Source organism: Lotus japonicus, chromosome 3, assembly GCF_012489685.1.
Source record: "Lotus japonicus ecotype B-129 chromosome 3, LjGifu_v1.2".
Classification (NCBI taxonomy): Eukaryota; Viridiplantae; Streptophyta; class Magnoliopsida; order Fabales; family Fabaceae; genus Lotus; species Lotus japonicus.
In genome coordinates, this window is record NC_080043.1 from 75,434,876 (window position 1) to 75,460,029 (window position 25,154).

The 25,154-nt window shown below is 36.6% G+C and overlaps 4 protein-coding genes across 7 annotated transcripts; all 4 read right to left on the reverse strand.

Moving 5' to 3' along the window:
• Positions 1-1,269: 1,269 nt before the first annotated feature.
• LOC130745925 (transcription factor bHLH68-like) lies at positions 1,270-5,323 on the reverse strand. Its single transcript, XM_057598358.1, has 9 exons — positions 4,904-5,323; positions 4,332-4,665; positions 4,101-4,175; positions 3,686-3,751; positions 3,230-3,295; positions 2,902-2,958; positions 2,700-2,744; positions 2,422-2,466; positions 1,270-1,676 (listed from the first exon to the last, which is right to left on the reverse strand). Exons 1-9 carry the CDS (start codon positions 5,047-5,049, stop codon positions 1,548-1,550), a joined length of 963 nt encoding a protein of 320 aa, XP_057454341.1. The 5' UTR covers positions 5,050-5,323; the 3' UTR covers positions 1,270-1,547.
• Positions 5,324-12,694: 7,371 nt separating this feature from the next.
• LOC130745926 (peroxisome biogenesis protein 2) lies at positions 12,695-19,394 on the reverse strand. Of its 3 annotated transcripts, none has more exons than XM_057598361.1 (8): positions 18,551-19,394; positions 15,409-15,522; positions 15,139-15,292; positions 14,512-14,648; positions 14,305-14,405; positions 14,000-14,117; positions 13,233-13,478; positions 12,695-13,100 (listed from the first exon to the last, which is right to left on the reverse strand). In XM_057598361.1, exons 2-8 carry the CDS (start codon positions 15,457-15,459, stop codon positions 13,050-13,052), a joined length of 858 nt encoding a protein of 285 aa, XP_057454344.1. In that variant the 5' UTR covers positions 15,460-15,522; positions 18,551-19,394; the 3' UTR covers positions 12,695-13,049. The 3 variants fall into 3 exon arrangements, with proteins under 3 accessions (XP_057454344.1, XP_057454342.1, XP_057454343.1); XM_057598359.1 differs by lacking the exon at positions 18,551-19,394 and adding an exon at positions 15,866-16,131; XM_057598360.1 differs by lacking the exon at positions 18,551-19,394 and adding an exon at positions 15,866-16,130 and having other exon boundaries at positions 13,312-13,478.
• Positions 19,395-19,548: 154 nt separating this feature from the next.
• On the reverse strand, positions 19,549-22,399 carry LOC130745928 (protein THYLAKOID ASSEMBLY 8, chloroplastic). Its single transcript, XM_057598364.1, has one exon. The coding sequence runs from the start codon at positions 20,606-20,608 to the stop codon at positions 19,898-19,900; it is 711 nt and encodes a 236-aa protein (XP_057454347.1). The 5' UTR covers positions 20,609-22,399; the 3' UTR covers positions 19,549-19,897.
• A 354-nt stretch (positions 22,400-22,753) lies between these two features.
• Positions 22,754-24,711, reverse strand: LOC130745927 (aquaporin TIP2-1-like). Of its 2 annotated transcripts, none has more exons than XM_057598363.1 (3): positions 24,511-24,711; positions 23,942-24,192; positions 22,754-23,231 (listed from the first exon to the last, which is right to left on the reverse strand). In XM_057598363.1, exons 1-3 carry the CDS (start codon positions 24,635-24,637, stop codon positions 23,004-23,006), a joined length of 606 nt encoding a protein of 201 aa, XP_057454346.1. In that variant the 5' UTR covers positions 24,638-24,711; the 3' UTR covers positions 22,754-23,003. The 2 variants fall into 2 exon arrangements, with proteins under 2 accessions (XP_057454346.1, XP_057454345.1); XM_057598362.1 differs by having other exon boundaries at positions 22,754-23,214; positions 24,511-24,710.
• Between the last annotated feature and the right edge of the window lie 443 nt (positions 24,712-25,154).

Below are 25,154 nucleotides of genomic sequence, written 5' to 3' on the forward strand. Positions count from 1 at the left end.
CCTAAACAGATCTACAAAAATACATGCCCCACAATAGACTAATCATATAACGGATTCAATAATTATTCTTCATTAATATATAAACTACTTGTTAGTGGATAAAAGGTAATCACCAACCCTTACACCATTGGCTTTTCATTTGAAAGTTGGATTTGGTAAGACAAATTGATTAAAGAAGTAGTATATGTAGATGATGCAATATGTAGCGTCAGGGTGATGAAAGTGGCACTTGGGGGGGTTAAGGGCATGCACTCGGAGCTAGGGAGCGTGGGGGATGGCAAATTGGCAATGGCATGGGGCACTTGAGTAGTCTAATGAAAAAAGGTGGTCCAATTTGACCCGATTGGTGAAATGGGGTCCATATAGGCATATTCGGGTCAGCCAACCTACATGAATGTCTGCCATCAACAGTTGACAACGATCGACATGTTTATTTAGCTCATTTCATGTTAAAGATGGCTAAGAAACAAATCTAAATATTCATTGCTATGATGAGAGAGTACCCCTCATGTAATGGCAAACTTCTCTAAAAATGAAGTGCATATGCATGTGTAAAATGTAGCTTTAATAATCATAATTACTTATAGTATTTCAAATTTGAAAAAGATGGTGCACCTACATTCTTGTTTAAATCTACAGTGTATGCTTGTAAGCATAGATGAATAGAAGAAGCACGCCAATCTCCTATATTTGCATATTAGCCTACATATTAATGATATATATGTTTTGCCTAAAACTAGGTTGGTTTTATGGTACATAAGGTTATACTTTTGTAAGTATATGATGGAGACAGGAGCATATACGGATACTGGAAAAATTATTTGTTATGAGAAGCTGTCATGATTTCCTGATGAACATATTTACATTGTTAAAAACAATATATATATATATATATATATATATATAATCGTTAACTTACATTTAATTATTTTCTCCAGGATAATGTTATTCTGTTCTACATTCACATAATCCAATAGGCCAATTTTACTAATCAATTCTGATCTATGTTGATGTAAATATGCAATAAAATGATAATTATTCTCATTTTTTATTATGTATTTGATTTATATAAATTATATCTGTATCATGAAGTTGCTCTTTTCATTTCATCATCTTATGATTTATTTTGTTCACCAAGATTTATATTCTTGTTTTGTATAAACTAGTATAAAACAATGGTACTACTATATAATCTTTCAAGCAAGAAAATGTAAAAAGGAATGCAATAAATAAGTAGAGGGGGAGGGAACAGTTAAAGTTGATATAGTATGATCTTAAACAGAACATTAATTACCAGTAATAATCATCCTTCTGAACCAAAGGAGGAATAATTGCACCACCTCATTAAATGCATACTTAGAAACTAATTAAAATTACAAATTAATTAATGTTTTCACAACTTATTTAAGTCAACCTAATTAGATTAGGGACAATACATGATGCATATATAGCATCGTGAGCAATCAGCCTTTTCATTACTTTAGAGTGACTGCTCACGATGTTATATCATCTTAATATTTCTTCCTTCTTTATTCTAAAAAGGAATGTTAAAATCCACCGACGCCATATCCAGGTGCCCAGTAATCAGCTCCATTTTCATTTCCAACATGTTGGGTACAAGAGACTGGAACCAAGCACAACCCTCTACTCCTCAAGTCTTTTGGCCTATCTCCATCCTGATTATTGTTAAAATAAAATGATAAGATTTTAATCATTTTTCTACTCAATTATTTTTTTAAAAAGAAATGACACCAATATACTACTTCGAATCCTTGTTGTTTTTTTAAAAAATTACTACTAATCCTTATTATAAGAACAAAGTTGGGGTAATTCTACCATGGCCATGTATCCAATCATGAATCATATTTTTACTAGTAACATTTACTCCAGTATATGTTGTTTGCAATTCTTATGTACCAAAATTTAATTTATAAAAAGTCATTTTTAACTTGTAAACAAGATTTTTATATCAATTATAGACAAAGCCTAAAATTAGAGGTATAGCTTGACCTTTTTTAAGTATAAATGCTTGAATTTTATGTTGAATAAATTATTATTTTGACAAAAATACTTTGATTTAATCATTCTTTTTTTTTGGTAGAGATTTAATCATTCAATACTACTTTTAAATGTATTACATTAATTGGTCCCTCAATCTTTTTTACTACTGTAAATTGATGACAAATTTAATTAACAATTACAATAATTATATTTTTTAATGGACGTGACGATTATCTTCTCCACTAATCATTTGAATGGCAAAATTCATGGTTCTAGCTATATATGCATGCACTGTAGCAATGCAACTAGTGGTGAGAATGATAATAATGATTAGGATGGATACTTATCAAGTATCCAAAAATGAAGGAGAATATACTAAACTCATCACAGTATACACCTTTGCATAAAAAGAAAGAATACCTGGTTTGGAGCTCCCTTTCTTTTCAGGCCAGAATCATTTAACAGCTAGATGGAAATAAAAAGAGAAGAAAAAAGTATTAATTAGTAATTATATTTCACTTCTCTCTCCACCCTTTTTGACTTCAAAATTCAAATGAATGAGCAATATAAAAGATGTTATAAAAAAGCTGAGAAGCCTTGTTATTTTCAATGGCTTTTTCTCTGAATTAAATATTGCAATAACTGTAAAGAGCCTCCTAATTTGATTGTAATGAATTGATGGATCCAATAAAGTATACCTGACCGGGGTCCTCAGGAAATACAGCATTTCTTTCTCCATGTACCTGTTGTTTGAAAAGAAAAGATAAAAAAGAGGAAACTTAGCCCTCAATTATATGTTTTAGTGCATACAATATAGGTATTTTTGTTCTTCAACATCTAGGTGTGTGTTATGGATGTGTGTGAGAGAGACTTTGGAAAAGGGAAATGATCAGTACTTACATATTGTTGATTCCTCATGTTTTTTGATCCATTACCCAAGTAAGGAGAACTGAGTGCCTGCACCAAGATGGAGAAAAGAATAACAAAATTAGAGGATGTTTTGGAGAACTAAAAGGATTCATAGACATTCACAAGTATAGATATCCAAAGTGAGAGAGAAAGAAAGAGAAGATGGAGAAATAATGAATATAGTAAAAAAGAGAAAAATAGAGTGTTTGTGAGTTGTCTATACTATTATGAGTGTCTAAATATTATTACAGTCAAGAAACATAATTGGTAGCACTTAAGTTGCATGCTCTCTATTAATTAAATGTGGGAGAACCATCACCTCAATTTGACCTTGCAGGAATCTGATATATCCAATTGCTTCTAACAAGACAGAAGCTGTGTCAGTCTGCAAAAGTAAAAACATAGATACCACAAGCACAACACCCGGTCATTTGTCTCTCTTTTTCTTTATTTGTAAGATCAAAATGAAACTCGATTAAAGAGAAGAGGTAAAAGTTAGAAGACTTGGATCACAAAAAGTATGGAAAAGAACTATTCAAGGGTCCTATAAATTCTCAAACAAATCAGCTTCTTTTTAGTTAGAATTAATCCTGACATCCGATCCAGAATTTACTTACCGTCAAAATTGATTTTAGTATCAAAATCAACCGTAAAAAGATTTCCAAACATGTATTTAAGTACAAAAGGAGGCTGAAATGGTTGATAGTTTTGTATAACTGTATTTTTGTGTGTGTATTGTGTTTGTAGTAAGATGAAATGGTTATTTGTTTATTACCTTTCCAAACGGGGAAACCAGCTGGTGAAGGGATGTTATTCTATCACCTAGCTTCTCCTTTCTCACCTGATTCAGATTTCATTTTGTGAAAGTCAGTACATGAATTTCATGTGCTTTTCTGATGTACGTCTTTCATCTATCATACATGTTTCTTTACCGGCAGAAAGAATCTTACCAATACAGACAATCAAGAAAGACAACACACAACAAAACACTAATACCATGTTTGAGTCAATTTTTTTCTTTCATTGTAGTCAACTCTGGATCTCAGAAACTACTCACTGAACTTCTCTTCAGAATTGATTCTGATTCCAAATTTAATTATAGAAGAGTTTTAAAAAATGTGAGGATGTGTGTGCGCCTGAGAGAGACTGTGTCAAGAGCATGAGAATAGAAGGGAGAGTCTTTGGGTTACCTTCAGAGGTGGTTGGCTTGAAGATGGCTGACCCCTTGTCTTCTTACAAACTCCACCAGTGGCTTTGCTATTACACTAGAGCAGAAGAGATCACACATAAAAAACAACTTGAATTTAGAGTATATAAAAGAGATCATCTCTGCATGCTTCAATTAGTGTCTAAAGGTGAAAATTTTCAGATGAGAGAGGAGAAGAGAAAAGAACAACAAGAACCTCTCATGAGATTATTACCTCAGATGTGTGATCTGGGAGTTGGTTAATCTTCCTATGATCGACCTTGTTATTATAAGTGAAATCCAATAAATTATTACTACTCAAGCTAGTAACAGAACTTGACCTAGGTGAAGAAACTGTCACCATATTTGACCAAGTTGCTCCAGGAACCTGAAATTCCCCATGCCCAGGGTGATATAAGTTGTTGCCACTTCGAGAAACTTCATGCTTTATTACATCAACAAGAGGAACCATGGAGGATGTGTTAATAATATGTTCATCCCAGTTTTCCATCTTTTTTGGCTGAAAATGACTAAATGCAACTCTCTCTTCTTCTCCTGGTAATCCAGTACTGCAAAACATCCACAACCCACAAGTTTTCACACCAACAAACTGTAGAGTGAAACATGCATGAATATATAATTCCAACTCTAGAAAAGATTGATCTAGAACTCATTTGGATGCAAACCAAAGAACACTCATCGAAGCTTATAGAGTGATTTTTCTAGTTGATAAGCTACAATAAACTTGTATCCAAACTGGTTCCTAGAAGCCACACACATGCATAAAGAAGAGAGAAGAGTGCTTACAAAAGAAGTTGACTCAATGACTGATGGGGCTCCAGGTTTTCATTCAAAGAACTAAAAGGATTTGAAGAAGATCCAATTGCATACTGAGAAGAAGGGATCAAAGATGGTGGATTCACACTCCACCAGTTAGGGTTCCCAGCCATCATTTGCAAGCTAGCTGAAACTAGAAGAATAACCTCCTGTGGAATTAATACTCAATTTCCTCCCTCTCCCTTCAAATGAACATATAAATGAAACCTTTAATAATCTCCTTTTCCTCTATGCTTTTTTCCTCTTTCACCTTTGTGATATTTCCTTCTCTGTGCACCCAAACAAGCCTTTGGCTAAAGCTTTGAGTGTTTTGTGTTGCTTTCTTACTAGCTGTTGAAGAAACTTAAAGTTTTGGGGTCTCAGTATTTTATAGAGTAGGGGATGAGAAAACTTTGCATATGTAAGTTGCTTTTTTCTTTCCTTTATCTTTTATGAGTTTCATTTATTCAGTATTCCTTTTTATTATATAAAGTGGAACGCAAAAGCTGGTGTGGCCATTGTTGTGACTATAAATTAGTGGTTACCCAGGCTCATTTTCCTTAATTTAGGGTTGCACCTTGGGATTGTATTGGGGCTAGGTTTGGGCTAGAGGTAGGGTATAATACCATTGAGATCAATGTCAGATGCTTTATTTTATTCTCTGGAGCAATAATTCACTTTAACAAATAAAACAACAGAATCTAAGTGGCTGATTAAAATAAGAAAACCAAAGCATAAACTAGTAAAAGCCCCATGAATAAGTTCACTTGCAACCATAATATATAAATTAACCAAGCAGGTAAATGGTAATGGTTAATACTACCTCCGATCATTAGTATATAAGAATTAAAAAAAAATTATATCTTAATTTTCATTTTTTTACCAAAATAACTTCAATTATGTATTGCATTAGTTTACTACGATTAATGCTTTTTAAGTGTCAAAAAAGTTAGCATTGGATCTGAAGCCGATGCTAATTAATTTTCACGCATTAGCATTAGTTCCAATTTTATCAGATGTCCCCGAAGGGGCCCCATTAGCATTAGTTAAGCTGATGCAAAGCACCAAACGGAAAATGAATTACATTTAAGGAAAGCTTGGCTTAAACGCTAAAATCAATGACCAACTTAGCATGTACCCAACATTAAATAGTGTCAATTCAAAGGTGAGGCTAATTATTTCACTGGCCAACTTAGCGCCATATCAACGCTAAGCTGAACTCAACTGACCCTTCTCGTAGCTCCGTAACTTAATCGATGCAAAGCGTCAGGCGGAAATTACATTTATAGATAGTGTCGACTTGGACACTAAAACCAATGCACAACTTAGTGTCCACCAACATCAATTAGTGTCACTTCAAGGGTGATGCTAATTTCACCGGCTAACTCATCATCAGATCAACGCTAAGTTGAACTCAGTCGACCCATCTCGTAGGTCCATAACTTAGCGTCGGTCAAACCAGGCTAAGCTTTGATGGTTTCTTCGTCTCAACCCCAGTATTCTTATCCCTAATCCTTATCCCCTCAGACTGTTAGCATCACTTGCCTCTACTACGCATGGTGCTGCCCCCCCCCCCAAACATCTCCTCTCTCATACTCACAAACCCTTACAACCTCCAACCCTTTCCCCCCCGCCTCCTTTTCGCTCTCTAACCCTCACCTCACCTTCTTCTGTCCACCACCAAATTTGTCCCATCTGCTACCAGTTCACTCTCTTCCTGACCGTCACCTGCACCCTCTCTCTCGACGTCGCCCACACACACACACACTCTCTCTCCCTCTCCTTCCACCACCATATCGATCTACCCTTCTCCCCTCGCCGCCCCCTCTAGAATGTTGATTTCTCTGACCTATTATATTTTGATAGGTTGTGGCTATCAACATAAAGCTTAGGGAGTTGTTATTCGGACCCCCCGACATCTATTTGTACCCTGTTGAATTCGTAAAATCTGAAAAAACCTTTTATAAAATTTTTCCCCTCACACTTTGAAAGTGCGTCTATCACGTCATGGACGCACTTTGAAAGTGTGTTTTGGTCGCACTTTCAAAGTGCATTTTGAACCCCCCCTATTTTTTTTTCCTGTTTAGTTTTGGAAAGAATCTGGGACTGTGACTTCTTGGTTAAGGTAATAGGATCATTCTGAGTTCAAATATGCTGTCAGAATCTTCAAATTCCTACACCTTCTAGTAGTTGCTTCACAATCAGGAGCAGTGCGGTTTGGAAAATTGGACAATTTTTTGCTCGGATGCGAAGTCGACCAACTACAAAGTTGAAGTGAAAAATCTAGTTATCATACCTTAGAAGGTGTTAAGATTTGTATAATTTAACCAAATTTCTTCGTCTGGTATTTTATTTTGAATGTCAATTTTTTTATTCCACCATAAATCTCCAAATATTCTATCTTGATTTACTGTGGCAGTCTCATAATTTTTAAAAATATCTAATATCAGTTATGTACAAATTTGCAGTAATTCGTCCTTTAAAAGTGCGTTTACTTTGCACTTTAGAAGTGCGTTAACTACACACTTTAGAAGTGCGTGAGTGACGCACTTGTAAAGTGCGTACGTTTCGTTGCCGAAAAAAAAAAAACGACATAAAAAACTCCCTAAAGTTGGAAATATTCAAAAACGACAGAAGATGGAGGTTGTGGTGGTGGCAGCGACAGCAGTGGTGGGGTCGGCGACGGTGGTTGTGGGTGGTGGTGGTGGGTGGAAGAAAGAGGAAAGAGGTAAGGAGATAAGAGAGAATGTGAGGAGGGGTGGAGATTTTTTATATTTTTTTATTAAAGGCATTATAGTAATTTTGTACTTTTTGGGGGTCCAAATAAATGTAGGGGGTCTGAATAACAACTCCCTAAAGCTTATGGTGAAGTTTATTTCATGGGTACCATTAATCCTTCAATTTTTATGTGTGATATACATATATATGTGAAATATAATTAAATTTTTACTTGATAGTTATGAGTGGGGTGTTTCAGGGATCGCTTGTAATTACTTCTCAATACCTTATTTGCATTTTGTTAGTACACACTGAGAAATAGTACCTTAAAACAATTGTGGAGATTACATTAATTCCATGGCCTGGAATATGTTTAAAAATAAATTATTATTATTGGTGAGTAACAAGAGACAAAGAGACTTTCCGAAGTAAAAAAAAAAAAAAAAGAGACAAAGAGATAAAATTAGACAACTAGAAGATGGTGCATTTGCTCTTGGAAGTGGAATGTGAAGATCGAAAGAGTGATTCATAAGCTTAAAGTTAAAGTTGTAAAAATGATGAAGGTAATGGATCAATTTATGAAACAAAATAATATTTATAATAAGATAATTAAAATATTAATATCATATTATGATTGTTATTGTAGTTGCATTGATTTTAAATATCTCCTAATTGTTATCCATATGTTCACAATATTTTCAATAAGATGGCATCAAATTCATGTTTGAATTGATAATTATTGAATTATACTTCTTGTTTGTTCTCTATTTGTTTCTCGAGATGAATAGCTTAGACATTAAAAGTTTTATATATGTTTCTATTTTTTTTTTTGCAGAGTAGCAAGCATTGCCATTGATTGCTTTGAGAGGTCATGTAGCTTAACCACTTAATCACTATAATTTGCTTTGAGTCTCAATGAACTTCAGTATTTAGCTTTAGCTTAGAGTCAACTAAGCCGAAGTCAATTGTTAGCATTGGCCGGAGATCGACAACCACAACGCGCGCCAACAGTAAATTGGCTACAATATCAATTTTTTGGGGCTAATGAGTGTTTTCTTTGTAGTGACTTTTGTTAATAAAATATCATTATTTAATTATTTAATACTATAACATAAATCGTTGAATTAAATAGGTTGAAACTTTTTTTGGTTACAGGGAAAATAAATAGGTTGGAACTTAAATGAGCTGTGTTAGCTTGTTTTTTAGTTTTTAGTCAATAAAAAAGAATTAATATATATATATAATAATACTCTTAATAGTTTTCCGAAGGAGAAAAAAAAATAATACTCTTAATGCAATAACAACAACATTTGTTAAAAAAAAACAACATTAGTCAGTTTTTTATTAACGAAACATTATTTTTTACACATTTTGTCGTCAAATAGTAAAAACTTTTATGATCTCTAGTATTTTAAACAATTTTCATAAAAATCTATAAAAAAAATTAAAGAATAAAAATGAGCCACCAAACCTAATCATCAGCTCCTGGTTGGTTGAACCAGTCGGTTAGGATTTTAGAAGCATACCAGAAAAGTGAGGTAGCTCGACTTAACTCATTATTCTTCCAACTCATGTCAAGCTAGCTTTAGTGAGCCAGGCTGGCTCACATTGACAAACCTATGTCTAGTCTAGCAGGGTAAAAAGGTAAATTGTATAAAGTAGTAAATAATTTAGTCTTCCTACCAACGAAGTGTAGCTTTAGTGATAACCAAGTTAGACTTCTGTAAAACAGTAAAAGTACGTAAGAACACAAGTTTGATATATGAAAAAGTCCTTCAATAAGAAACAACTAGAATTTTTGAACATGCTAGGGCTTCTGTTAAAACTAGAAAACAACATTTTAATGGTATTTTTATATATTATATTATAAGTGCTAAATATAATTTTGGTTTAAATATATTTTTCGTCTCTAACTTATACACCCTAATCTAAAATGGTCCTTATCAAGTATTTGCATATTTTTTGTCCCTAAAAAAATTGTTTGATTGAAAATATTCATAAAACATTTTTAAAATATTTTTTCTTAAGTCCCTTTTAGCAATCCTAATCGGGCATTGGTCTCTGCGTACAGAACTTGATCAACTTTATAGCTTGTTTCATGGTCATGTTTTCAAAATTGTTTTTGGCATCTTTTCTTATAATTTGTTTTCATCATATTAAGAATCAATGAAAGGGAAAATATGCAAAAGGTTGAAAAAGAAAAGGTGGTCTCTCGTGTCAAAAATCATTAACCTTTTTATTTAAAGCTTACGAATTCAACATACCACATGTTATTTAGGAGATCAGATAAGAATTTGTACACATGGATTCTTTTGACCATTGGTCTTCCACTAAAGAGTGCTCAATAAAAACTGCAAAATTTATCCCTCTCCAATTGACCAGAAGCTAAGTAGTACTCTAGTATCTACCAATCAATTGTGAACTGTTGCCTAATCATGCAGGGAAACAACAAAAATGATAAAGAAAAAGAGAAGAAAGTGTTGAGACTGAGTTTGACACATTGTTGTTTCTTGTTTTCTCTTTCTGAGTTGTTGATAAGTGATCCCACGAAACAAATTTTAAGCTGACTCTGAACATCAGAACAGAAAATATTATCAGCTTATGCATAAGATCTCTCAGGTGGTTTCCCCAGTCAATAACATATCCTAGTCATTTGACTTATTAGAAATTGGGAGGCCTATACTCAACCACAAAAGCTAGCTCAAGAGTTGAGGTTTGCACTACCCTTATAAAGCTTATCTTGGCTCTATCTCTAGCCAATGTGGGACTTCTAACACACCCCCTCACGTCCAGGATTGAACAGACTGGAACGTGGGATCAACAACGGGTGGCCCAAATATGGGTGGTCTCCACAACAAATGGATCTAGGATAGGGGTCCAGGCCCATGGTCAAACAACCATCGGCTCTGATACCAACTTGAATTTGATAAAATAATTATTGTGTATTTCATTGATTAATACTTGACTGAAAACTACAATATATATAGACTAACAAAGAGATAAAAAGAAACTAAATCTATCTAAACCTATCTCTATTTAAATAGATATTATCTCTATTTAAATAGATACTAATCTAAAATAGAGAAACAAATCTAAACTATATCTCAATGAGATAATACTAATAGTAAACTAAATCTAAACAGATATTCAACACTCCCCCTCAAGCTAAAGCTTACTTAGCTTTAAGCTTGTAACAAATCGAACCCAAGAAAAAAAATTATCTTAATAGATATCCCTTAATAATGACAGTCTTGGCGAATTTCTGAATTGAATAACCTTTCAAACTTCTAGTAAATCCATGGCGATAAAAGCCAACTTCTCATACTTCAAATTGAATAATCTTTCGAACTTCTGCTAAATCCATGGGCAGGCAAAAGACAACTTCTCATACTTGATCTGGCTGAAATTGATGCAAGACAAAAACCAATTCTTCTGGAGTGTCGTAGGGTAGCTGAGTCAGCAAACAAGGGCGAAAAACCAGCAACAATACGCCCGAAAACAAAACAAGGCTGAAGCAACAACTCACCAACAACAACCACACAGAAATAAAACATACTTGAGGTCGATCGATTGATGGCTTCTAAAACAAACAATGGTGTCAACTTTGACACAGACAACTCTCAAACATTAGAGAGCGAGCCAGCGCAACTCGCAGCTAGAGCCCTAAAACCAAAACCAATAACTCTCAACTAGAGAGTGGGCCAGCGCAACTTGCAGCTGAAGCCCTAAAACCAGAAAACCAAACAATCGAGACAAAACAAACGAACTGTCACCTTCAAAACCAAACCTGGCCGAAACACAAATAGGACCAGCGAGAACAATGCAGCGCAATACAATTAGATCCAACCAAACACTTCTTGAATACACCCTCCACCAAACCAGCAACAAGGATAACGATTGTCGGCGGTGGTTGACTGTGGTCTCTATTAGGATATTTAGCAATATCCAACACTTCCCTTCAAACTATAGCATATATGTCATATGCATAGCTTGTAACAAATATAATTAAGATTTAACAATATTCAGATCTTCCCCTCAAGCTAGCGCATATATGTCATATGCTAGCTCAAGAGTTGAGGTTTGCACTACCCTTATAAAGCTTATCTTGGCTCTATCTCTAGCCAATGTGGGACTTCTAACATGACTCTAGCTACGATCTTTGTTCAGAAAAGACAATCAAAATTATTTAGCTTTTAGAAAAATTAGACCATAAGCAGGTCACCTGCCCTTTTTCTATGTCTCTTCCTTGTTTTTTAACTAAAAAAATAACATATCAACAAAATTAAAGGTACATTAAAAGTATTACTATGATTGAGAGAGCAAAGGGAAATTTTTTTAGCAAGATGTATTTTTTGTTGGAAAAATAATACTATCTAATCAAGAAAAGTAATCTCAATTCTCGTGTCTACATTTTAGACATAAAAATGAGTTATATTTCATGATATGGCTACATAGATGTCAGATGGCACCCACATGGGATAGGGCTGGGAGCGAGCTTCTTGACCTCATGACCCTTGTATGACCTAGATCCTATGATCTCCACTAGTGGGCTCGTCCCCGTTCTCCATCTCCTCGTATAGGGGTGTTCACCAGTTTCAATCGACTCGGATGAATTTGATAATCCAAGCCAAACTAAACTAATTGGTTCATATTTGTTTAGTTAATTGGTTCACTTCATGCTAAACCTGAATCAAGCCCATTGCACTCGATTCACTTCATGTTCCTCCACTGACTTGAACATCAGAACATTATTTGCAGATACCTTCGCCGTTGTGGACCCTCACTGTACCACAGTACTCTCCGCCTCTTGCTGTACAATACACCTCTTATACTTTCTGGAAGAACTCATCTAAATCAACCTGATCACTCGATAATTTCAATTGATAATATTTGATATCCACACACTGTGATATCAGTTATGTTTAGAAATGGCTAACAACTCACTCTTTTCATGCACCGGAATAATACCCAGTGTTTGCGAAAAATTACAATTCAATTTTGGGACTAAAGTTTTATAAATTTTAGGAGAATTAACGTGCGATGTCAAACCGCAAAGCATACAAATTTGAACTTAAAAGTTAAAATAGAACGAATGTATGTGTATAAGACGCCACTGAATGATACATTGTTACAACATAAAGAATAATACTATCCCCCTAGATCGACTAAGCGATGCTACCAAGAAATTTTGATTTGATTTTCCCATTGAATCTGAATAAAAAGGGAGAAACCAAACAAAGAGGAAAGAAAATACCACCACAATTTTAGGTAGTATTTTATAAGCTAATAATTCTGTACGTAGATCAAACACTTCCTAAGCCTAACATTATTATTCCTTTTCTCTCTTGGTAACAATCATTCTGTGGAGACACCGCTATGGCGTTGCATAGCAACAACTGGCTCACTGCACCTGGAACACCTAAATGATGGGGCAGCAGCACATCGTGTCCGAAGACAATAGTAACAATATCTGGCACAAAGAAATTTGCAAATCAGTGCTTAAGCCCTTCTCTTTCAATGAAAATCATCTTCTGTTGAAGATTGCATACATAAAAGCTAACATCTACAAACATTCCATTGCTATTAAGTTCTAACAAATTACCAAAAGCAATGCCCAGTAAAAAGCTTCAACAGGCGAAAAATAAAATGACATGAGAGTGCATATCTTGCTAGAGATGTACATGTGATGACAGGGTATAGCAACATAAGGAATGGTTGGAGTAGCCTGGCAAATGGGACATATTGTGCCATCCTCGGCTGAGCTTGACGATTTATCCTTAGAAAAAGGTTTAAGGAGATTTTTCACAGATGATGAATTAAGAAGAGGAAGAAGCAACAATAACATTTCCTGCCATCAGAACAGGGCATAATTAGTTCCAAATCGTTACAAAATCAGAATCGAAACATTCTTGTAAATTCATTTGACATCAAATCCAGAGGGAGAAATCTATTTGCGAGATATCAACCAGCTGTTCCCAATGTCATAAAATATCTACAAGAAATAATAGAATTCTGAATATGTAGCAAACATTTAGTAACGGGAATGATTATATGATGAGTGTTTCAGCCTGGGATTAATTTAATCAATGAATCATCACACAGGTATCAGCACACTTCAAGCAGAAGAACGAACAGAACCTCAGATTCATTGAAAACTGAATAGCTAAGATTGATAACATTTCCCAGTATTATAAGAAGAAACTGGTAAACAATGCATAGTGCCCAACACAAAAGAATTCAAAGCAAATAAACTGTCTTAAGAGATTTTCAAAGTACATAGCACAATGACCTGATCTCATGTAACCCATAACCATAAGATTCCACAAACTAAAAGAGCAAATAAATTTGATTAAGAGGTGGGGAAGGTACCGAGAATTCATTCCAAACTAACTGTCTGTTCATATACTCAAAGCTAACAGCACGATTCATATTTGGGCTCCCATACACAAGCCTAGCTCGTAAGGCTCTTTCAATAAGATTTCGGTATCTGCATCAGAGTAGCACACAAGAAGAAAATATATTTTAGCAGAGCAAATCAATCATGAGATAGTCTAATTCTAGGGCAGCTGATTCAATCTAAATGCCGCCAATTATATGGTTGAAAACTTTATACATAAATAGGAGATGATTGAACGACACAAACTGAGTGGATTGTCTGGTTGTTGAATAATCACCTTCCCGTGCAAAGAAATATCAACAAGTTTCCAAATGAAGTAGCTCTATAAATGCCTTCTATCCGTTGTATGAAGATCCATAAACGCCGTGCTAATGGTCTCTGGAAAAGAATTAAGTTCAGGTTAGAGCTCACTTTTATCCACTATGGCCTATAGGCTTGCAAGTTGGGCAGTGTATGGATTGAAAGGACCAACTTAAAAATTTACCTGCTCAGTATCACCCCATCTACGAAATGCAGAGAAGGATTGTAAACGAGCCCAGATATACTGACCACCAACAGTAGCAATACAATACCAAAGTTTCTGAGCCACTGTGAGTCCTGGTCCCTCCAGACCAGTTCTGACTGTGGAATATACCACAGACAAATGAGAAGTTAGGATGAACGAAACCCCACTCAAAGTATATATGCAGTAGTAACAGATGAAAAAAAAGTACTTCCTCTATGCTATCGATTTGTTAAAGCAAAGAAGCATCTCATGAAATAATATTTTTCAAACTTTTATCAGTGTGCTGTATAACAATGATGCAGAGTACAAATAATCACGGATGATGTGCATATTCATTATTTAAGGTCAAACTGAAAATTTATACAGCAAAGACTCGAGGGTCAAGTTTGAACACGTGTAAGTGAAACTTTCTTATTCAAGGCATGAACTACGCTTAATTCAGGGCACATCAATCATAATGCTTGTAATGCAGACAATAGCTGGTGTGCTACAAAAAGTTAATTCTTTGTGTTTAACCCATAAAACTTATCAAATAATCCTTAGAATTCAAGACCATCTCACAACATCGAAGACCTGCTTAGACAGATGAGATTCAGACCTTCTTACCTTTATCTCTCGATTCAACCGCACGCTCGTCTCTGTACCTGAGGTTCATGAGAGCAATGCCTGGAGTTGGCTTATCCACCCAAATTGAAAACCGCCAAATAAGAAACTCGAGGAAAGCATCAAGCTCAGCTTCATACTGAAATAACATTCCTGGCTAATCCCAAAAAACACAAAAGAACACTTTAAAGATGTCCAAACCAGTTTCAAATCAGCAGCACCATTACCACAACGACTCATTTCACACAATTACAAAGTAAGTCATAACCGTACCTTCATCAAAGCAAACACTTTAACCAACTGCTCTTTCAACATGGCAGACATTTCAACGTCCAATCTCGCTGCATCAACTTGGTTAACTCTTGATATAGTAACCGGGATCGTCGACTGCAGAAAAATCCCACACAGATATAACAATTTAATCAACAGCAAACACACTATATGCAACTTGATCAAATACAAAACTTCCGATTTCAAATAAAAATCATATCAAATTATATATCCCCCTGATTCCAGCAGAAATTCAGGATACCCCTCTAGTAAATTCCATAGGGAACGGAAGCTTCTACTATAAAAAAGAGGGAAAGTGTGAAAAAAACAATTTTTCTATCAATAAGGGGAAGAATTTTCCGAAATAAAGAAGACCCAGTAACTAATAGTCAATATGAAGGAGGAAAAACGGATATGAAGATGATTTAACCCTAAATCAGGAAATAGGAGTGGATTGGACCTGGTGAGAGAGGGAGAGAGATTCCCAGCGAGGGAGCAAGTTGTGGCAAGTGAGAGTCCAAGCATCTTGTGGTGGAACTGGAGGGAGAGTGGTGGTGGTGGTGGTGGTGCTAGTCATAGCGTGACGGCGACGATGGTGGTGGTGGCTCTCTCCACCGCCTGGGGTTGTTAAGAGAGAGAAAACGGAGGATTAGAATGATCTGGTCAGTGCTTAAACACTGATCTGGGCGTTGCTTACGACCGTGTGTGAGTGAATCCGGTCGAACTTGCAATTTGGAATGCGAGCCGAGGGTGTTTTGGTCTTTTAAATTGTTTTCCTGGGATCTGGGAAAATTTTCCAAAAAAATAAATAAATTTATTTAGTTGTTTTTTTATGGTGTTATTTTTTTTTTTTTTTGAGTAATATGGTGTTTTTATTTAGTAGCTTAAAATTGATAAAATATTTTGTCTTTTGTTGTCTATTTGGAGGAATATTTTGTCTTTAGTTTTCAAATTTTCAAGCATCAATGTAGTTGTTGTAATCGTGGTTGTCAAACTCGAGAGTCTAGGTAGACTCTTTTTTGGGAGGTAAACTTGGTTCGTCGAGTTAACTCGTAGACTCGTAAGAGTCTACCAAAAAAAACTTGTCATGATGTATTAAGAAAACATATTACAACCATCAAGGAGACATTAACTAAATAAATTCAACACCCAACTTCATAATAAAGCATAGTTCAATATTTTTTTTAAGTGAAAAATGAATTGAAAATAGAAACAAACAGAATAGTGCAAAACTCATAGTAAGTTTGGCTAAGTAAACTGGTTTGATCAAGTTAACATATTTTCTCATGTTCTAAGCAAGGAGAAGCCCGGTTGCGGTCAAAACTCTGAGAAAATGAGAGAAGAAACCTGATCTAGACTCCAAATTACCCTTTTAATTTTGGAATTTAGTGTAAAGTCCAATTTCCTCATTGACTGGTAAACTCGCGAGTTAGTACGAGTCTACAGAGTTTGACACGAGTTTGCTTGAGTCAAGGAAATTTCGAGTTTACCTGCGAGTTAACTCGTTTTTTGCACCTAGAAACGTAGACTCGTACGAGTTTAAGAGTTAACTCGCGAGTTTGACAACACTGGTTGTAATAGTTTTGTTTTGGTTTAAAGACGCTTTTGATTCCTGACTTTTACCTCTAAATGATTTTGATCTCCTTATGTGTTGATATTAGTCCTTCTATTTTTTAAGATGTTCCAATCAAATTTGTTCATTAAAATACCATCTAATTTCTTATTAAAAGTTGCTTCCATGGAGATGTGTCTTTCTACACCATAACACATCATCTTAAATGAGACATTGTCATCCTCTTCTTTGTAGCGGCTACTCCTTCACTCCGTCCTCCTTAACCCTACGTTTGGCATCGTCGTCAACCTCCGACCCCTTGCATCCTCAATAACATGATCACGTTTGAGTGAGCTCCCTAGTAAATGAAATCAATGTCACCCCCTCCAAGGGTGCCCACTCCTCCAAAGGCCACGTGGAGGGGGGAGAAGATTCATCTCCAAACATGTCTTCAATGATATTAGAGGTATGAGTACTTCCGCTACTGTCACGATCAGAATCATCATCCATTTGAGATGATGGTGGTAAAGCAAAAGAGGATTTGGGGGTGATGATGAGATTTGGGAGAGTGGGGTCGGTAACAAGATTGGGTACTCTCCGCGGTGGTTGCAAGTGTGGGGAGAACATCATAGATGACGGAAGGGAGGTTGAGGAGCAAAAGGAGGACGGAGGAGGAGGAGGTAGAGAAGAATATAATTTTCGGGGTCATTTTCACCACATTGCATAATTTGGGACCAAATGTTTAAGGCATTGATTTTATTAATTAGAAAATGGTAAAAAAAAACTTGCAAACCTCCAATAGTGGGAAAAAAAACCCTTGTGTAATGTTGCACAACAAAAAGTTGTGCATATTAGACTGAGGGTAAAATAACCTTGTGTGTGTTGCACAGCAAAAAAAGGTGTGCATATTAGACGGACCCATCTTAGTGCCTGTTTGTTTTCAGTTAGGAAGTCCGTTTGAAGCATTGGAATTCGAGATCATGATTTTCAATGCACATTCAGCCAACGGAATGCACTTGTTGGGTTGAGTAAATGTGCTTTCACATTCACCAAACTGAAAACCAAATAGGCTCTTAGTGTGTGTCAAGATGCACGTTAACACACATTCCAATGTAAAAAAAAACACACATTTCTTTAAAGGAGCAAAAGAGTTGGATTGGATGAAAGCACTTTTACATCCAACTGAAATCTAATACAAACATACTCTTACGAAATAAAAGTGTAAACCACACAAACCGTAAGAAATTGAAAAGGCCTAATTTCTTGTTTGGAAAACTTTCTACAATTGATTCTAAAAATTCAAAATCAATTATAGGGAGAAGCTTATGTGAGCACTAGAAGCTTTGACAGAACCCAAAATTGATTCTGGGAAAAAAATAAGCTGATCCAAGCATATTATAAAGTGATGATAATGTAGTGAAAATGAGAGTTCATCAATAGATTATGAGAACTTGAACTAAGCATTAGATAGGTTATTGATTAGTCTCGGATTCTCTCCATTGCTGCAACATGTTTCTCCAAGAGGACTCGCCAAAATTTGCATTGTACTCCCAAATATTATCAGACAGACAAAGTTAAAGGTCTTGAAGTTACCTGTGTTTGCTAATGCCAACAAAGTTTCCCTGTTGCAGTATAATCAGAATTCCACCCTACCACCAGCTATTTATATCTGAGAAGTGAGAAACAGACTTTAGTGACAGTAGCCAATTGAGATTGGTCAACTGAAAGTCCTTCATCAGCTGGACCTGAAGACAAACAACTATGGCAATATACCAGTGAAAATTTCAAACTTGACTTAGAGCAACTAGAGCTCTCACGAAACCAACAATCTGATGAAATTCCTGGTTCAATCAAAAGATTACATTTCTTGTCTTCTTTCAGTGTAGCAAACAATAACTTTCAAGGAAAGATACCAAGTTACCAACTGATGGTCAATTAGATAATTTCTCCTCCTCCAGCTTTGAAGCCGCAATTGTGTGGTTACTGCAGCTAGCGGAGCTCAAACAAAGAAGTAATGATTGGATTTAACACTGCACTCTGTTCTAGCACTGCTTCATTGATGATAATGTTGACACTGGATACTCTCCCAGAGAAGGATCAATCCGGAAGGAGTTCCTAGACTGAGCTGGAATCAGTTTCTGCCTTCTCCAACATGGGGCTCATCTTCAGGTTGACAAGGAGGCTAGCCTAGTCGTGCCGTTTTCCAATAAAACTCATGAAACCAAGGATATTACCATATATGAGATCATAAAAACACTCAAAATTACAGTCAGGCAAACATAATTGAATCAAAGACTAAGAGAAAAGAAAGCATGAACTAAGTTCCTCATCCCTTGGTCAAACCCAATGTGTAAAAGTGAGCTAGACTCGAAAAATCTTTACTGCATTTCCAGAAGAATCACATGGAGTCTCATATTATAGAGGAACAGAAATTGAAAACAGAAGAAAAGAATAAAGAAAAGTAAATATGAAAATCAAGACAAACCCTTAACTCCAAATCAAAAATAAGAAGTCGTCAACAAGTCATGCATATACATCAAGTTAGAAAATGTTCATGGTCTCATATCAATAACATCTTCACCTGAAAAAAGTCTGAAATATTCTCAAAAGTACTCATTATAATGTTCACAAATCACAACATGGTGCAAATCCATATTACACAATCTAGATTTCACATTATTCTCATACATGGATTCTATACATTTCCGTTTCACACCTAGAGTCCCCATCCTCATAGAGGATTTAATGAATCCATTCGACCAAGTGCACCACCCTGTGTTGAGTCTAAATGTCTAATATACAAGATTTATGTAAGGAACAAATTAGTGAAATGTGACCATTACCCAAATTTGGATTTCAGTTTTGATAATTTTCCTACATTACAGAGACTACAAATTGTGACTCAATAAATAGATTGTCCTGTATCTAGTTCCAACATGATCAAAATTTTACAAAATTGTCAGATTTGGCATTATAAAACCTGTCAAATTCATCTTGAATCTGTTGAGCAAGATCCAATTCCCCGAAATTCTTCAATCCATTAACCAAAACCTTAACCACATACTCATCAGGCTCAACACCAGAGCCCCACCCACTCTCCTTCATTAACTCATAAACCGTGACCAACGATTCCCTCCTCTGAGCTCCAATGAGTGCCTTGATCAAACTCAGAAGCCCCTTGGTATCATCAACCTGAATAATCCCGCCCCCAACAATGTCGAGTATCAAACGGTCCACCTCGTCGTTCATTCCGGCAACGGTGAGCGCCTGGACCATATCAGCGTAGAGGGAGAGCTCAGCGCCGTACTCGGATCGGAGGGCGGAGAAGACTTGCAAGGCGAGCGTGCATTGCTGCTGGCGTAAAAGCTCCCGGAGCGTGGCGAGGAGGTCGGATTTGATGAGGCGGGTGAGGGTGTTGGAGAGGAGGTGGGTGAGGTTGGGAGGGTTGGTTCGTTGGATGCGTTTGAGGGTTTGAATGGCTTGGATTGCTTCGATGCTTAGGATGCGGCCTTTCACCAGTGGTCCACGCTGTGAACGTGGTCCGCCGCACCGGACCTGAACGGAGCTCCGCCGAGGGGTCGTGGTGGTTGGAGTTGCAGAGGGGCGGAGGGGTTTAAGGAAATAGGGGTTTTGGTGAAGAGAGCAAGCCATGGCTAAAGAGAAACCTGTGTTACAGTGAGAAGGTTATCTAAAGGCTTATTGGAAGCTTCTATCCTCAATGACGGTTTTGCCCTTGTATGAATGAATGGATGGAATGGAAGAGATTTTTTTTTGGTACAAAGAAAACTGGTTCATTTTAATGTAACCCAAATAGGTCTTTAAGTTTCATTTACTTTTCAAAAACTTTATTTATTTAGCTTTATGTCCTTTATTTTTAATTAATTTAAGTCTTTTTTTATCCATTTTCATAGAGCTTAGTTAGTAGTCATCATTTCGATACAAACTCTTCAATAGCAATCACTAAGAGCTTTTTGGAGTGTTTTAGGAACCTGCATTGAGGAAAAAGTTTCTTCCTTATTTAATCGCTTGATTAGGAAATCGCTACGTCACGACTACTTAGTTCCCGGAGTTATTTGTGAACCTAAGATGTATACACTTTAAAAGAGAATAAAAAAAAAGTAAATGGTAAAATAAGTGATGTGATTTGAAAGAAAAAAAAAATATGGGGAGAAACTATAAAATATGTAAAATTTAGAATTGTTCTACTTCTACCGCATTGAGAATGTAAAATGTTCATTAGGAATGTAAATGAGAATCATTCTCCTGCGCTAGGAGATATCCGGAAACCCCTAGTGGAGCCCTACATATATAGGGGAATTTGAATCTCAGCTTATTTTCATGCTATACTATATTAGTGTTTTTGAGACTGTGAGTAGCATGTAAGTTAGATGTACTGTGACTCTGTGAGAGATCTGAATACAAAGTTCCTCCCTCCCTCTTTGCATCATGTTTTAAAAGTTCGTGTCTCTGAAATGTTTTTTCGTGGCTTGTATTGTTTGGACGATTGCATTTTAAGATTAATAATTGTCACTTCCTGGACCACATTAACACCTTTTTAGACATTTGGGACAAGCATAAAGTCATAATCATAAGCCAACCTAATCATTTAAGCACTTTAATTGATTGCATTAAGCAACGGTATTTCGAGTGTTTGGTTCTTGTTCTGGGAAACCATGGCACGGACGACCAGAGCAGGCCCAGGGCGGAAACCTAATGAAACGGCCACCACCGCCCGTGGACGACCACCGCTCCAGGAAACCCTTGAACGGACGACCGGAGCGGACCTAATGGGACGATCACCCACTAAACGATCGCTACCTCCTCCCGACCCGCTTGGGACGGAGGAGACTCCCCTTTTGAGTACAAGACAATCACCGGGCCCACCATGTAGGGGTTGACCTATCCCAACCACCCTACGGTACTAGTGGTTGGAGGCACAGATCCCAAGGAACCCTGGACCATTGGATCACTGCTTTGCGGCAGGGAGCAACAGAGGATCCAACGGCCCAGGATGAACCAAGTACGAGCCAGGCATGACGTTGCATGGCTCCAACCCTAATTTCCCTTCGTGTATATAAGGAGAGCTCCTCCTCCATATTAAGGTATCTCATTCCTTCACCTCTCCACTCACTCACTCTCATTCCCCTACTTACTTTGGCATTGGAGTTCCTTGCAGGAGCCCCTCCCGGGACCTTCTCCAACCGTCCCAGCTTCGTCGTGCCCCTCACCTTCTTCCTACCCCCGGCTTCAAGGGTAGTTTGGTCGCCCCGGATCAGTTCTGCTGATTAAAACTCCATAATCAGTTCTAGAAAGAAGACACATAATGCAGCTTCTAAAATTGTCGTGGTTTGTTTACATTCCCATTTATAAGCACTTACTCTTAATGGCAATTTCCCTGTTTTTTTTATCAACATGTTAAATACTACTAATATTTAACTCTTCGTATTTGCTTTCTTCGTGCTCACATTCATTTTTTCTTCTATGACAGCAATTTTCAGTGTTCTGAGTGTATTAACTTTTGCATAGTGATAAAGGCAAATCACACACTTGTCCTCATGACATCCAAATAAAAAGGAAGACCATAAAAGTAAACCTTTAGGGATAATTAAGCACTTCTGCACACCACCAACTTCTTGAATTACAAAAAAACTATTAACAGCTTGGATCACGCTCTCTTTCATCAGAATTAATTCTAAGAGTTAGAAGCAACTCATGGAAGCTTCTCCTCAGAATTAACTGTGACTCCGGAATCAATTGTAGATGAGTTTTCAATCATGCAAAGAGTCTAACACACGCTTTACAAAGAAAAGCAAAAAAGAGTTGCTTTACCTTCTTTTATTATGGACAAACATCAATTACACAGGCAATCATTAACCTCAATCAAATCAGAATTCACTGGGAAGAGGTGCATGCTCATGAGAGCGAATGAACACATTGCCATAGATGAGGCCAGCTAAACCACCACCAATGAGAGGTCCAACCCAGTAGATCCAGATGTCATGAAAGTTGCCACTAACAACTGCAGGGCCAAAGGAGCGAGCCGGGTTCATCGACCCGCCTGAAAATGGCCCTGCAGCCAATATATTGGCACCAACAATGAAACCAATGGCAATGGGTGCAATGGTGCCCAATGAGCCCTTCTTAGGGTCAGCTGCTGTGGCATACACCGTGTAGACCAACCCAAATGTGATGATGATCTCAGTGACAACTCCTTCAAAAGCTCCAACTCCAGCGGCCAGACCGTGGACGGGAGTTTCCTGGCAACAAAATAATACTAGTTTGGCTTATAATTTCAACAAAAATGAACTGAAGATTTAAGATTTTGATATGACATTCTTTAGTTTTATTCTTGGATTGGTATATGGAGGGTACCATATGTACATATTTCTATCATGCCCCATCTTAAGTTCTTAACCATATATTATACCCATGTCCCATTAGTAGTGTGACTGTGTATGGATAGTTATGCATGAAACTTTTGGTGCAAGAAAGAGATTTGCCATGTGGTAGTTCGTAATAGTGTGTTTGAAGTTATTAATTTCTGGATGACAATATAGATGTTCAGGACTCATTTCGGTTTTTGGAAATTGATTCCGATCCCATAATCAGTTCTGGAGTAAGCTTAGAGAGAGTAGTTTCTGCGTTGAACATAATCAATTATGAGATTTAATTTTACAACTGGATTTCAGGTTATTCCTACAAAAGTTAAAATTTTCACTCATTTATCCAAATATAAATCATATCACTTTCAACTCGCTTTAAATCACCTCTATCATATTCAATATTAGTAAAATCAATTTTATTCAAAATTAATTCTGATAACGCCGATCCAAACAACACTATGTGTTTGGAAATTCTGCAGGTTTCCACATTGTGAAGAGAATTAATCATGGGAAAAGCTACTCTAAGTAGCTTATATGGGGAAGAAGTGATTCTAGAAGGTTTTAACATGAAACCAAACATGCTCGTCCGGTTTAAACTTACCAAGCCTCCTGTGACATAGTGGAGTAGAAAACATGCCACTATGGAGCCAAGAAGCTGTGCAATCCAGTAGAAGATACCAGTGAGGATGGTGATCTGGCCACCAAGAGCCAATCCAAAGGTCACAGCAGGGTTGACATGGCCACCAGAAATATTGGCACCAACAGAAACAGCAACAAATAGAGCAAAAGCATGACAAACAGCAATTGCTACTAACCCAGCTGGATCGAGAGCAGCATCTGATGTCACCTTACCTACAAATAAAAAAGAAAAAGAAAAAACCAGACATACAGAAGTCAAAATGGTTTCATAATTCATAATCTTCTATTAACTTCTCAACTGTATTTAAGGGTTATATATTTTATGGTTTCTCATGCAGTGATTGAGGAGAGGCTTGTTTGATTAATATGTTTGGATTTCTATTTAACACAATGCTGATCCACGTTTGAGCCAATGTGGCAAAATCTTCTCTGTTGATGTGCTGGGACATGTGTTTTCAACGCAAACCGGAAACTAAACAGGCACTGAGACAGATTTTTATTGAATTCTCTTGTAAAGCAGAGAAAACTAACCATAGGCTATTGCTGAACCAACACCAGCAAAAACAAAGAGCAAGGTTGAGATGAACTCAGCAATATAGGCCTTGATTGAGCCCAAACTGAAAGAATCATCTAAGCGTCCAAATGCTATACCACCCATCTTCACAAGGTTTCTACTTTCTAGGGAAACAGTTAAAGAATGAGGATAAGGAATAAGGAATGTAGCACAAAAGGCTTCACTTGTGGGTTATATATATAGCAGAAGTTGCCAGATACAGTATTATAAGTCTTATTTATTTAATAAGTTGATTGAAGTTATATACTATTATTTCTCTGTATGGGAATATGGTTTTGTACAACATGTCCATGCATATCCAATCAAGTCTTTTACTGGCAAAATTAGCTGGCATGGCATGCTTTATTAGAAATGTCCAGAAGCAAATGAATGATTCTCCATGTGATCAAGGGAATGGTGTGTTTGGTGGGGTAGAATGTGAGGGAAATAATCATAAAAGGGAAGTGGGAGTGGAGAACATGAATAGCTTTGGGCCACAATTAGCACCGTCCATGCTCTAAAGAATAGCAAAGAGGTAGCAGAATTTCAAAATTAGTGAATAGAAATTGGTTGGTGATCATAATTTAACGAATCAATGTGTCACATATTGGTGGTTTAGGTC

Coding starts and splice junctions, on each gene's coding strand:
- LOC130745925 (XM_057598358.1), bottom strand. CDS start 5,049: ATGATGGCTGGGAACCCTAACTGGTGGAGTGTGAATCCACCATCTTTG. Junction 3,296..3,685: donor TGGTTTCCCCGTTTGGAAAG/GTAATAAACAAA, acceptor TTACTTTTGCAG/ACTGACACAGCTTCTGTCTT. Junction 1,677..2,421: donor GAAAGGGAGCTCCAAACCAG/GTATTCTTTCTT, acceptor AACAATAATCAG/GATGGAGATAGGCCAAAAGA.
- LOC130745926 (XM_057598359.1), bottom strand. CDS start 15,982: ATGACTAGCACCACCACCACCACCACCACTCTCCCTCCAGTTCCACCA. Junction 14,649..15,138: donor GGTTGAATCGAGAGATAAAG/GTAAGAAGGTCT, acceptor TATATTCCACAG/TCAGAACTGGTCTGGAGGGA. Junction 13,101..13,232: donor TTTACTGGGCATTGCTTTTG/GTAATTTGTTAG, acceptor TCTTTGTGCCAG/ATATTGTTACTATTGTCTTC.
- LOC130745928 (XM_057598364.1), bottom strand. CDS start 20,608: ATGGCTTGCTCTCTTCACCAAAACCCCTATTTCCTTAAACCCCTCCGC.
- LOC130745927 (XM_057598362.1), bottom strand. CDS start 24,637: ATGGGTGGTATAGCATTTGGACGCTTAGATGATTCTTTCAGTTTGGGC. Junction 24,193..24,510: donor TGGTTCAGCAATAGCCTATG/GTTAGTTTTCTC, acceptor TTTTATTTGTAG/GTAAGGTGACATCAGATGCT. Junction 23,215..23,941: donor ACTATGTCACAGGAGGCTTG/GTAAGTTTAAAC, acceptor TTTTGTTGCCAG/GAAACTCCCGTCCACGGTCT.